Source organism: Bacillus rossius, chromosome 2, assembly GCF_032445375.1.
Source record: "Bacillus rossius redtenbacheri isolate Brsri chromosome 2, Brsri_v3, whole genome shotgun sequence".
In the NCBI taxonomy this organism is placed as follows: Eukaryota; Metazoa; Arthropoda; class Insecta; order Phasmatodea; family Bacillidae; genus Bacillus; species Bacillus rossius.
In genome coordinates this window covers 135,437,987-135,452,292 of record NC_086331.1, presented here as the reverse complement: position 1 = coordinate 135,452,292, position 14,306 = coordinate 135,437,987, and the positions used below count along the sequence as shown (strand labels likewise).

Here is a 14,306-nt window from a genome sequence, read left to right as displayed (position 1 = left end):
GGAGTCACTAGACTGATGGAGTCACTAGACTGATGGAGTCACTAGACTGATGGAGTCACTAGACTGATGGAGTCACTAGACTGATGGAGTCACTAGACTGATGGAGTCACTAGACTGATGGAGTCACTAGACTGATGGAGTCACTAGACTGATGGAGTCACTAGACTGATGGAGTCACTAGACTGATGGAGTCACTAGACTGATGGAGTCACTAGACTGATGGAGTCACTAGACTGATGGAGTCACTAGACTGATGGAGTCACTAGACTGATGGAGTCACTAGACTGATGGAGTCACTAGACTGATGGAGTCACTAGACTGATGGAGTCACTAGACTGATGGAGTCACTAGACTGATGGAGTCACTAGACTGATGGAGTCACTAGACTGATGGAGTCACTAGACTGATGGAGTCACTAGACTGATGGAGTCACTAGACTGATGGAGTCACTAGACTGATGGAGTCACTAGACTGATGGAGTCACTAGACTGATGGAGTCACTAGACTGATGGAGTCACTAGACTGATGGAGTCACTAGACTGATGGAGTCACTAGACTGATGGAGTCACTAGACTGATGGAGTCACTAGACTGATGGAGTCACTAGACTGATGGAGTCACTAGACTGATGGAGTCACTAGACTGATGGAGTCACTAGACTGATGGAGTCACTAGACTGATGGAGTCACTAGACTGATGGAGTCACTAGACTGATGGAGTCACTAGACTGATGGAGTCACTAGACTGATGGAGTCACTAGACTGATGGAGTCACTAGACTGATGGAGTCACTAGACTGATGGAGTCACTAGACTGATGGAGTCACTAGACTGATGGAGTCACTAGACTGATGGAGTCACTAGACTGATGGAGTCACTAGACTGATGGAGTCACTAGACTGATGGAGTCACTAGACTGATGGAGTCACTAGACTGATGGAGTCACTAGACTGATGGAGTCACTAGACTGATGGAGTCACTAGACTGATGGAGTCACTAGACTGATGGAGTCACTAGACTGATGGAGTCACTAGACTGATGGAGTCACTAGACTGATGGAGTCACTAGACTGATGGAGTCACTAGACTGATGGAGTCACTAGACTGATGGAGTCACTAGACTGATGGAGTCACTAGACTGATGGAGTCACTAGACTGATGGAGTCACTAGACTGATGGAGTCACTAGACTGATGGAGTCACTAGACTGATGGAGTCACTAGACTGATGGAGTCACTAGACTGATGGAGTCACTAGACTGATGGAGTCACTAGACTGATGGAGTCACTAGACTGATGGAGTCACTAGACTGATGGAGTCACTAGACTGATGGAGTCACTAGACTGATGGAGTCACTAGACTGATGGAGTCACTAGACTGATGGAGTCACTAGACTGATGGAGTCACTAGACTGATGGAGTCACTAGACTGATGGAGTCACTAGACTGATGGAGTCACTAGACTGATGGAGTCACTAGACTGATGGAGTCACTAGACTGATGGAGTCACTAGACTGATGGAGTCACTAGACTGATGGAGTCACTAGACTGATGGAGTCACTAGACTGATGGAGTCACTAGACTGATGGAGTCACTAGACTGATGGAGTCACTAGACTGATGGAGTCACTAGACTGATGGAGTCACTAGACTGATGGAGTCACTAGACTGATGGAGTCACTAGACTGATGGAGTCACTAGACTGATGGAGTCACTAGACTGATGGAGTCACTAGACTGATGGAGTCACTAGACTGATGGAGTCACTAGACTGATGGAGTCACTAGACTATCGGAGCCAATGACTATCGGAGCCAATGTATATTGGAGCCAATGCCTATAGAAGCAATGACTATTGGAGCCTGTTGGAGCATTTGGAGCAATTGGCGCCGATGAATATTGGCGCCGACGAATGTCTGAGCCGACGAATGTCTGAGCCGACGAATGTCTGAGCCGACGAATGTCTGAGCCGACGAATGTCTGAGCCGACTAATGTCTGAGCCGACGAATGTCTGAGCCGACGAATGTCTGAGCCGACGAATGTCTGAGCCGACGAATGTCTGAGCCGACGAATGTCTGAGCCGACGAATGTCTGAGCCGACGAATGTCTGAGCCGACGAATGTCTGAGCCGACGAATGTCTGAGCCGACGAATGTCTGAGCCGACGAATGTCTGAGCCGACGAATGTCTGAGCCGACGAATGTCTGAGCCGACGAATGTCTGAGCCGACGAATGTCTGAGCCGACGAATGTCGGAGCCAACGACAAATGTGCTGCCTTTTCGTTGATGGTGCTTCCAAATGTGCTGCCTTTTCGTTGATGGTGCTTCCAAATGTGCTGCCTTTTCGTTGATGGTGCTTCCAATGTGCTGCCTTTTCGTTGGCGGTGATTCCAAAATGTGCTTCCTTTTCGTTGACGGTGTTTCCTTTTTGTTGATTGCACGTAGTTCAAAACCTCTTGGTGTTACTAAAATATTTTTCAATGTCACTTGGTCTTTTAGTATGTATAAAGAATGTCACGATGGATTAATTGTATATAATTAGCTAACGACAATGGTCATGCGGTCCTGAAATGACTAGCCTATATGTCTGATATTGACATGACTCGGTCTCATGGTCTGAAGACAATTGGTCTGTGTGTGTGGCTTTGTAATGAACAGCTTATAGGTTATTCAGATTATTGAAAAATTAGATTTTCATGTTAGGCTAATCGGCACTGTATTTAATTCGTTGGTCAGGTTTATTGACTTCAGTTGTTTTTCGTCGAGTGAATGATTAATAAACTCCGCGAAAGGTTATGGAAAACAGAATCTAAAATTTATTTAATAATTAGTTACAACTGTCACTGGTCAAGAATCTAACCGTGGACAGGTATCCATCGATTCAATTTGTAAATTAATAATTGATTTTTTTCGGAGACTTTTGGAATTTTTCCCGCATTTCTAGCTAAATAATTACATGATTTCAAGATGGTGCCCAAATTTCAAGATGGCGGGCACCTCAGTAATAATAAATGATTACTGCACTGTAGCAGGTTAGAATAAAATTAGCATGATGGTAAGACGAGTACACACAAGATGGTGTCCTCCAGCAGACGAAATCATGATGGTGGCAATGACCACTAGCAGGTGGTAGCTCCTGGTAGCATGTACTGAAGATAAAATGACGGATTCATGATGGACATCAAGGTCCAGGTCAAATTTCAAGGTCAAGGTTAAATTTCAAGGTCAAGGTTAAATTTCAAGGTCAAGGTTAAATTTCAAGGTCAAGTTTAAATTTCAAGGTCAAGGTTAAATTTCAAGGTCAATGTTAAATTTCAAGGTCAATGTTAAATTTCAAGGTCAATGTTAAATTTCAAGGTCAAGGTTAAATTTCAAGGTCAAGGTCAAATTTCAAGGTCAAGGTCAAATTTCAAGGTCAAGGTCAAATTTCAAGGTCAAGGTCAAATTTCAAGGTCAAAGTTCTATGCCAACAGACGAGGTTAAAGGTATGGTGAACAGAAAATTATACTAACATGTCGCCAGCACACTATAGCAGACGAAAACAAGATGACGGTCTCCAGCGGACGAAGACAAGATGGTGGACATGACATCATACCAGCTGACGATATATACCTTGATATAGGTGGTAGGTCAATCTGTAGGTGTCTTCTGTGGAGGAATGATCTGATGTTTTTTTTGCTCTTAGCGGTTTCGAACCAAGGACGGAAATCGATCTAATCAATCAGTAATCTAATAAGTAAATTTTTTGAAGAATTCTGAACTTTTTTTCATTAAAATCGGATAGTAAATAAAAAAGTTAAAGATGGCGGGCGTAACAGTAATTGCAACATTAATAGGATCCAAAATGGCGGTCGTAACTTAAAGTTTAAGGATGGCATCGTACTCAACCAAGATGGTGGGGCGTATCGAAACATGCAGCATTTTTATAATCCAAGATGGCGACCATAACGATAAGTGCAACAGTGATTTTTAAGTTAAATTTTATTAAATTTTTATTAATCAATTCGATTTAATATTTTTTTTATGATTTTTAACATTTTTCCCGATTTTCTAACATAAAAATTACGGATTTTCAAGATGGCGACCATAACGTTAATTGCAACAGTTACGACTTAATACAAGATGGTGGTTCTGTCTCGAACAGGTATCCTATTATTACTTAAAATTAAAAAAAAATACAAGTCCGAATATGCATGTTATTTTTATATATACCTTATTTAATTCTCAGTCTGGTAAATGTCTCGATGGCCGTGCGGTTAAAGGCGTATCTTTTCCAACCTAAATATCAGAGCTGCGATGGTTCGGATCACAGCGCTTCCAATGTATTTTGCATAAAAAATTGGTTGTCTGTAAAGTCGATTTACGGACGATAGTTTAACGTGACGTCATAACAAAACATTGATTAAATGATTGATCCAGAAGAAAAGGAAATATCATATTCGGCCTGAGACTGAGCCGTAATAGGTTTTTGCAACCAAACCATTTAGGCATTAAGAATATTATATTCTTTGAGGAAGAAATTTTTTTTTTTAATTTTTCTATCTTTTGTATGATAAAATCTATGTCTGCATACTTTTATGAATAAAATTGAATCAATTTTATTGAATTTTTATGGATACAAAGGAGGAGTGAAATGAAATGTACAATTTTTTTTAGTAAATTTACTTTTATTTGCATTCAAAAATTCAAATATATTTATTACTTTTTAAATATTGCGTGCGCCGTATTTATTTTTACAAGTAAAAAAAAAATTCGCTGCTGCCGAGATTCGAACCGATAACCTTTTGGATTGGAAGTCATCCATGCTAACCACACGTACACGAGACCATATTGAGTACAATTGTTTCAGATGGTATAAATTAATAATATTCCATGCACGATATTTGTTTGAATTTCTTTTAACTAGCATGTTATCTGTTGGACTCGAAATATTTACACGCTCGTGGGCTCATAACTATAATACGGTGTGTGATTTAGTTCATCAAATAATAACTCGTGACAAATAATTACCGATGTCAAACTAAAGCGTGAAAAGTATCATACAAGCAATAAATATTTAGTTACACAGCCAAAACAATACTCATACAACACTGTTTAAATATACTGAGTTACACTAGTAATTAAAATAATACGAACTTGTAAGAACGCCATTTCCTTGCGAATATACTCCCGTGGCGCGTGCACAACGATAACCTCGAACCAGTACGCCGCCACGTGCCGGCCGAGTTCTCTGTACCGTCCGCAACATACCAGAGATATGCCACGCATGCGTAAACACATCCATAGTGGGACATCCGTAGTGGGACAATTTTTCGTGCGTGCAGCCAGCGTTCGTCGATTTATTAGACGTCACGTCAAAAATTAAATTTAATATGTCGATAAGGACAATATTAGCTATGGAAGGTAATGGAACATCGACCTTATGTGATGTGACAGAGCGATGCTGGCGCTCTCTAGGAACAAACAACAGAAACAAAAACGACGGTATCCAAGATGGCGGCCTCCAGTGGAACAGAAAAAAATCAATATGGCAGCAGAGACGAAAATTTCATCATAATGAGTGGGGCGCTCGATTTAAAGATGTCGGATCCAATATGGCGGATCCAATATGGCGGATCCAATATGTCTGCCTGGGTCAAGGACAAAGGTCAAGGTCACGGCCATCTAAGATGGCCACCGTGATCTACTTGTCCCGTTATACTGTGTCCCATTATACTGTGTCCCGTTATACTGTCTCCCGTTATACTGTCTCCCGTTATACTGTGTCCCGTTATACTGTGTCCCGTTATACTGTGTCCCGTTATACTGTGTCCCGTTATACTGTGTCCCGTTATACTGTGTCCCGTTATACTGTGTCCCGTTATACTGTGTCCCGTTATACTGTGTCCCGTTATACTGTGTCCCATTATGCTCATCCAAGATGGCCGCCGTGACGTCACAATCCAAGATGTTGGACCGGCTCCCGGCTCCACAGCCAGAAGCCAGGGCTCGGAGTCCCATTCATATACTACTGAATATAATTGAAGAGCATCGGCGTATAAGTGGTACTGAGTGTATCGAAGCGACTTAGATAGGTTATTAATCTAGGAGCGAATAGAACAGGTCCAAGCACCGAGGCTTTTAGTACTCCAGCACTGACCTGGGACCAGTCAGATGTTGTTACCAGCAATGTCGCTTTGATGTCTGCCAAATAGGTACGACTTAAACCAATTATATGCATTCCTTGCGAATCAAAAAATATCATTCAAGTTTAGCTAACAAAGCATCGTGGTTGACAGCGTCATAAGCTTTTCTTAAATCTAAAGGTGTAGGAACAGTAACTGTTTTGCATCAGTAGCAAATCTAATTTCACCAGTTATACTTACAAGCGCAGTGCTTGTACTGTGACAAGCACGAAAACCTGACGGGTATACGTAGGGGAGTTTATTTTCATCGAGATGGGGTTTTGACTGCTCTAGAACTATGTATGAAAGCACCTTAGAGAGGACAGGGAGTATAGATAAGGGACGGTAGTTGGATTTAGAGGCAGGATTATAAGTTTTGGGAATAGGGTTTATGTATTAGTTTTTTCAGTCGCTGGGGAATTGCGAATTTTCTAAAATGTTAAATATTTTTCAAAGGGGGATATCAGACGAAGGGAGAAATAATTTAATTAAATGAATGAATAAACCATCCGTGCCTTATGTGCATAAACATTTTGAAAGTCAATTTTAATGTTTCCAGTAGTTTTATCAAACTGGTTTTAACAGACGGCTAAAGGCCATAGCCAGCTAAGTAGGGGTGAGCGCGCCCCACGCGCCTTCGTTCCAAATTTTGGCCAAAAGTTGCGTCTGACGGGTTACAAACTCACCCCAAATTTCAACCTTGTAGCTGCACTAGGAACAAAGATAAAAATAGCACTAGTATTTTTGGTGAAGATTTTTTCTCAGGATCTACTAGGACCAATTTTTATGAAAAAAAAAAATATATATAGGTTGTAAATATATTCAAGGTGATTCACAATATAATTATACTTTCGATCAATTTTTGGTGCTGTCATTTACGTTACTGGCCGATGGAGATTTTCACTGCCTCACTTATCATCATCGCTATGATCATTGATGATGGCAGTTGTATTTTTCTTTGCGAACAATTTACTCAGAATCGCATCTGATCTTAAAATCTTGGACAAATATCTTCCATGTGCCAGGTAATATATGATTGCAGCTATGTGAGAACAGCAACCGACAGTTCACCTCCCAATTGGCGCATTCACAATAATGTCTTGTGATTCCTTTTGTGCCAATACTGTGAGGAGTATATTCAACGAAGCAGCGATAAACCTTCCTGGATATGTGGCGAGACTGAACTTGTAGCTTCAAAACGTTTGATTTATTTTTGACGAATTGTATATTTAAGTTTTTAAGTTCCCAGCTTCGTCAATCATTTCTGCAAGATATGATATGGCTTGTGAAAACTGGTTATGACCCGGTGAACAGAATTTTTAGCTCTCTCACAGTCATTTCCGGAAAATCTAGTAGATCCTCCGATGAAATACTTTGAAAAGGTCTTTTCTTACGAAGCCATCCTTTCTCTTTGACCTCAATCGCTAACGTATTTTCGACACTGTTCTGAATTTTCATTCTCTCTAAGACTTCATCTGCACATTCTGCATCGGATGTTAAACGCTTTCCACACTTATTGTGCAGAAATGATGCGATTCTAAAGTAACTACCCACTTTTGGAAGCATTTTATTATATAATTTTTTATCAAGGAGTTCACAACGAATTTTTGTCACGAAACGCGACTCATTCGATTCTTGAACTGATAACTGAGAACGCCTTCCTTTAAGTGCTGGCATCAGTACTCTAAAACCTTTCGATTCTAAGTGATATTTCACATCACGAAAGCTATGGTCCAGAAAGAAAGTGTATTTTAATTTTTTTTAACTGTGCTCCATCTCTTAGATCGACTTAGAAAAATATGTTGTAGAAAGAGGTCCGATTGTCTAATAGAAAAAAAAACTGGTAATTGTATCTTGTGAGCGAGTGACCGAAAAAGAATCATTAAAACTAAAATAATTTTTTTCGGGTAGTTACATTCGTGGGATTCGGTTCTTGATTTTTTCTGTAAATCGTCTTGAATATATTCACATCATATTTTTTTTTCATAAAAATAATATGGGAATTCAACAATTGTAAAACATTATTTTATCGTATTAAATGTTAGCAAAGTAGGGCCGTATTCTGAAAAGACTTTAAGCAACAGTGAATTTTATTTATTCATAAAATAAATATTTATTTGTGAAATGATACAATACGTAATTTAATATTCCTTGGGGGCCTTGAGTAGTTTATTACATTCAGTGCTTAATATTTAAACCACTTCTTCAGCAAGATTGTTTCATGACCAACAATAAAACTGAGGCGATTGAAGAGCTCGTAGTTATGACGTAACACCGGGTCAGTCACGAAAGTCACGTTTTGGCGGCCACGTTAAACAACCGTAAATAATTCCGTTTTATTGGTACACAGATTGTTGAAAAACGGCCGTCTCAGAAAAGTTTACATGTTACCCTTTTTTTTACATGAAATATTTTTATAAACACTAATAACACGTTTGTAACTCACTTATTTCAGTTTAAGTATTCTTGAAAGGTTTTACCTAGTTATAATTTACTTAGCAATGTTGTATTTCTAGAACGTTTTACGTACAAGTTAATACAGTTAAGTTTAAAAGTTTTTAAGGTTAACATTCTTTGACAAAATGTGCTCGCCTTTATTGGAGCTTTATCGTCAGATAATCTTATCTCGGGAATGCTAGAATAGGTCATATCTTATCACACGCAAGACTCCGAATCACCGGTATTTCTCGAAGATTACAAGTCTAGTTTGAAACATTTAAACTTAACACGATAATAATCCTGCAGTATCCATGCGCCAACTAGCAGGCTACGCACCAGAGACTTACTGTAGGTGTTTTTATTGTCAGAATTTATTGGTAAGGACAACTTTCATATTTAAGATATTTTTGCTTACAGTGGTTTTTGAGTCTAGTTACTAAAGAGTCGTTATTCTTGCTTGAAGCACGTAAAGACAATTCTAGTTATCTTTATTCTGCTCTTTATTATTTTTTTTACAAATCATAATGTTTAGGTACACAATACACCACAACTCTTTGGATTTAGGGTAATATATTTTTACAATTTGTCAAACAATTTTTTTCAGTATGTTTGTCATAAAAGAAGTAATCGTACAATTAAGAGATTTTTATAAAATTACTTTGCCGTGCACGACTGCTTTTATCAACATTTACATTTATGCTTTGAATAATCGCACAATTCAGTCCATAAAAAGCAGATATTTTTATTTGCATAAATACGATGTACTGATTTTTAAAGTTTACCGCTAATGTTTATTTAAGTTAAACGGAATTACTGGAAAATATAAATAAATAAGTAAAAAATCATTATTCATTGTTTAATATATTACACTTAATACTTCAAGAAGTAAATATTTTTGAAGGATAGTAACAAAAGCTACTCTTGAAAATAAAATTGCTGCTTTTTCTTGCGTGTCGTAGATTAATTTATCCCTATTCATACCGCAGGAGACATAGAAGCTGAACATTAAATACATGAACACAGTGTAACTGCTAGCTGCCGCGAGTTATTGATTTCGCCTTTGTTAACATAATCATTCAGTACGTATTTTATTCTACTCTCAGATTAATATGGTTCGGCTTAAAATATCCAAAAATATGGAGTTTAACTCTTTAAGTTTGATTTATAGATTATTGTCACGAACTCAAGAAAAATTCCAGATCACTAATATGCAATACAGTTCTTTTTATGAAAACCCAGAATGTTCAATTTTGCCCATAAATCTGTTTGTGAGGAAATAATGAAAATGTACGAAATGTTTGCAAAAATAATAATAAGAGATGCTCGCGTGTGTGAATCGAGCGTGAAGCGTGCCCTACGTGCGGAATATAGATTATTTGATCTCATGAGAGGGTATGTATTTTCAAAATATCACCATGTGTTATGATCGTACATAGGTCATGGCTCGGTTGTAACGGCTTCTGAAAAAACCCAACGAGATCTCTTGGTTTGGTTTGTGTGCGTGTTTCCGCAGAATGTCTGTGTGGGATCAGTGTGTGTGAGCAAGAAATGATTGAAACGGTAAGTATTTGTTGTAAGGGTGACTGTAGTTTTGCCCATAAACGTAATTGTTTGGATATTTCAACATAACTCACAATTTGCGTTAAAATGGTAAATACTGAGTGCAATTCATTAATTGAGGAAAACAGTAACCTATACCTCGTTTAGTTGGCCGTTGGGGTTCACTAGCTGCACTCTCATCATAATGCTATTCTTATGAAATATTTATTTAAATACAGTCGTTAAAGAAATTTCCCAACCCTAACCTGCGCCAGGTGGGAAAAAACTTGTGAATTTGTATCTTAAAAATTAATTATATTTTATTAGATGATATGATACACTGAGACATGAGTGATATTTTCATTTCTAAACCACAGTAGATATCAAATGCTATCTTTAATTGTTCCTACATCATTGACTCTGACATCTCATCCACCCAGTTTGTTGCAAAGAAACACAAGAGTTAATATATGTATCGTTATTTGTTAACCCAGGTAAAGTTACGCCACAGAAATACATTTTATTTGATGCGTTCGGTTTTTATTAAGTGTGCAGTTAATGCTAATTCAAACTAGCAAAATTGAATTTATTTTTAATGTATTGGTTGCTACAGCGTCACACTTAAGGTGCGTGCCCATTGGCGCGAAGCGAGTCGGAGAAGAGGCGCGATTTATCCCGCGGGGATAAGTTCCATGTAGTGAAATGCGTGTACGCCCACCGCAGGCGAGGAGAGAAGAGAAGAGAAGAGAAGGCAAGCGAGCGGTGCGACTCCTCGGCACCTCCGCCCACTTCAGGGGCTGCTCGGCACCCCGCATGTTATATGCTCATGTGGAATACTCATTGGCGTAGCTGTGTTCATAAAGTTGGGGGGGACAAATAATGATTTTGATGTCATGTAAACCCATTCCCCTCCTACTAAGACGGGGGGTCCGGTGGTCCTCCCCCGGAAAATTTTGATTTTAACAGTGCAAAATAGCGCTTTTTAAGCAGTTTTTGTATCTAACCAATGGATACATCGATGTTAAAATTATTATTGTTTCCTTAAGATAAAATTTGATTAGAGAAGAATTTACAAATAAAGTTGGGCGGAAGGCAGGGAGGGCACAAGCTCTTTTTTTTTTACTCGAATGGAATTAAATAGTATTATTTTACAATCATAATTATATTTTTATAAATTATTTTCTACAACTAATTCATTTACGATATTTTCAATCTTAATTTAAAAAAAAACATGTACACTTGGAAACATTAAAAAAAAATTGTTTATAATTCATAAACTTTGCCTTTAAAGTAAAGTTTGTTTTTGAATGTTATAATTTCGATGCTGGACATATTTCTTGCACATGAACCTTTGATACATGGTACCCGATTCGCTTTAAATTGCTTAGATTATTGATTTATTCAAATAGCATAACAGAAATGCGGAATAATATTGTAAAATAAAAATATCACTGTCTAGAAAGTTGGGGGGACATTCCCCTCCACCCAAAAAGTTCAGGGGGACACGTCCCCCCTGTCCCCCCCGGTTCCTACGCCCCTGGAAATACTTCAGTAGTATGCATACACTGTGTTTCGGAAACTACCACCAGGAGAAAAATAAAAATGGCAAAACAAATTGAGGTTAGTAGATCTGTGAGGACAAACATTGAGTTCCGTGAAGTTTTATTTAGAGCAGTGGAATTTTTATTTTATTTTAACAGGGAACCATTTTTATGCTTCAAGACATTTTTTGAGCCGTTCTCATCTAATGAAGCTTTTTGTTGAAGACCATGGCAGTTCAGTAGCACCAATGCTTTCGCATTCCTATAGAAAAATGCAAGGTCACGCAGCTTTTTTCCGACCCCATTTTTATAAAATTTTCATAAAAATAATAAATTTCATCAGCACCAAAATATGAAACATATACAACAAACGATTCTAAAAGAAAAAAAATATAAATGTCAGATTATATTAGCAAGACTTTGATTTTAAATCTTTTTTTAGAGTGTTTGATTATATATTTTACCTTGATGAAATCACACTTGCCTGATTTCATTTTATGAGGTAGACAATTTAAAAAAATTACAAACACGCACTTAATTCATTTTAACTATGTTATGCTATCGTTTGTACTAACACTTTCATTTAGTAAATATTAATTAAAATTTGGTTAAAGTTTTGTAAAAAAAATTAATACTTGTTTATGTTTTACAGTTGACTACATTTGATGTAGCTTTATAATAAAATAATTTACGTGAACTTGATTTTTTTTTCAGGAGAGGTGGTCCACGAGTCTGTAATAAAAAACAAGGAGAAGATCAAAACTTATTGGGAGCTCATGATGGCAGCAGCTATTGCTGATCAGCAGAAGGCCCAGTATGCTGCTTCTACCAAAAAAGACTTCCTGAATATAAACAACGATGGAGAAGAAATTAATTCTCGTAGTGATACTTCAGAACACGAGTATTTCGATGCTCAGTCCCATGTGTCCACTCAGTCTCCCTCAGAGGATAATTATTTGTTAGATCCCGATAAGGATGAAGAAATCAGTGGTAGCATGGTGCCTAAAATTATAGAAACGGTAGCAAAGAAACATTTTGAAGACGACGATGCAGAAGTCGAGACCAAACCTGAGTCCGAGAAGGAAAGTGTTTATGCAGGAATCGTGAAACCTTTGAACAGAAGTATTACGGAGAGCGTGATCGAACGAGAGATTCGGTACCAGAGAGAGCGGGAAGAAGCGCTAATAAGAGAGAGAGAGGAGGCTTTGAAAAAGGCTGCGGCATCCAGTAACATAGCTAATACTTCCACTCAGCAATCGCCAAAGCCTATTCCCCTGCCAACCGTTTATTCAGCTCAAAACTGTTACGTACAGACAGTACCGCAGGAAATTTCTGCGAATTCATCAATTATCATTTCGCCATTCAACCCCGCAGAAACGAGGATCGCCTTGGAGCTCCGGGAGATGAGAGAACGTGAAGAAGAGCTGCGTAAGCTGCGGAATAAAACATTACACGGTCCTGAAGTCTTTGAAGTTCATGTGACTACGGCATTTGACGATGGCTTCAGTAGCATTCCAAATACAGATGAAAGCAACTTTTCCGAAAATGGCAGTGAAGGAAAGGAAATAACTGAAGCTGACAACACTAGGTAAGTAGGAGCTGTACATTGTCCTTAATATGCTGTATGATAGGCTTGTAAAAACACAAAAAGCACTTTAACCCTCGTTCATCACATAGGCCTATAGCACAAATATTTTTTACTCATGTATGTTATATTGCAGAACAGTTTTTTGCTTCACGAACTTTTCAAGAAGTGGTCAAGATTTTAAAATCCTTTTATCTTGGAAACTATTTGAGGTGATCTAAAGGTCAGACAGACAGGAAACTAACAACACAATCTCTCTTCCTCTATCTATAAAAAAACACACACTAAATATATTTATTACAAAACAGTAGTTTTTTTTCTAGGTTGACGTAAAAACTAATTCATCAATTTTGATGAAGCGTTTTGTGTTTAAAAGCTTATGATTAGACATAAAAACTGGCGTATAGTTTACCTCTTTACGATGACGTAACCGGAGATATTTAATAATAAAACCACATTTTATTATATCAAGGGCAACAAATTGATTCATATTAAAGTTGGGTCAGTTTTGAGTGCCCTTTGCACTAGATGCTACACGGGTGGAGCTGTAATATACCATATAAATTTACCAAGATTTTATGAAATTTCGCCTTTTCATTGTTGATACTTTCTTCGTATCCATGGCTACGGGCTTTTGCATCGTTAATGCCTTCTGCGTATCCATGGCAAAGGCTTTTGCAACGGCAGTGGCGCACCTACAATTAAGGGCATGTATAACGAGCAGTGCGAGTGTGTTGTGCCTGTAGACTGCCTAGTGCATATACACGACTTGAAAAGTGAAGGATTATTAAATTAAACCCAACAGCAAAACTTTGTCTTTTCTTGTCGATGATTATAATTTTTTTTATTTGTTGTAATAATAAACATTAGTGAACAGACAAAAAAAATTGGAAATTTAATAAAATTTCATTGAAAAAATATGAATTTAAAAAAGATCCAGAGATCCAGCCATTACGTAGCGTGAACGCTAACCACTCGACCACCGCCTACCTGATGCTCATGGTCACAACGCACTAGTAAATATTCGATGCGTAAAACTTCTCTTGC

The 14,306-nt window shown here is 38.0% G+C and overlaps 1 protein-coding gene across 1 annotated transcript in view; it reads left to right on the top strand.

Annotated features, from left to right (window-relative positions):
* LOC134529878 (uncharacterized) overlaps nt 1-14,306 on the top strand; it is a 95,100-nt gene that overhangs the window by 16,936 nt on the left and 63,858 nt on the right. The window contains exon 2 of the mRNA XM_063364431.1: nt 12,389-13,262. Within this exon, the coding sequence (XP_063220501.1) occupies nt 12,451-13,262 (812 nt within the window). The 5' untranslated portion in view covers nt 12,389-12,450. The remainder of the gene's footprint in view (nt 1-12,388; nt 13,263-14,306) is intronic.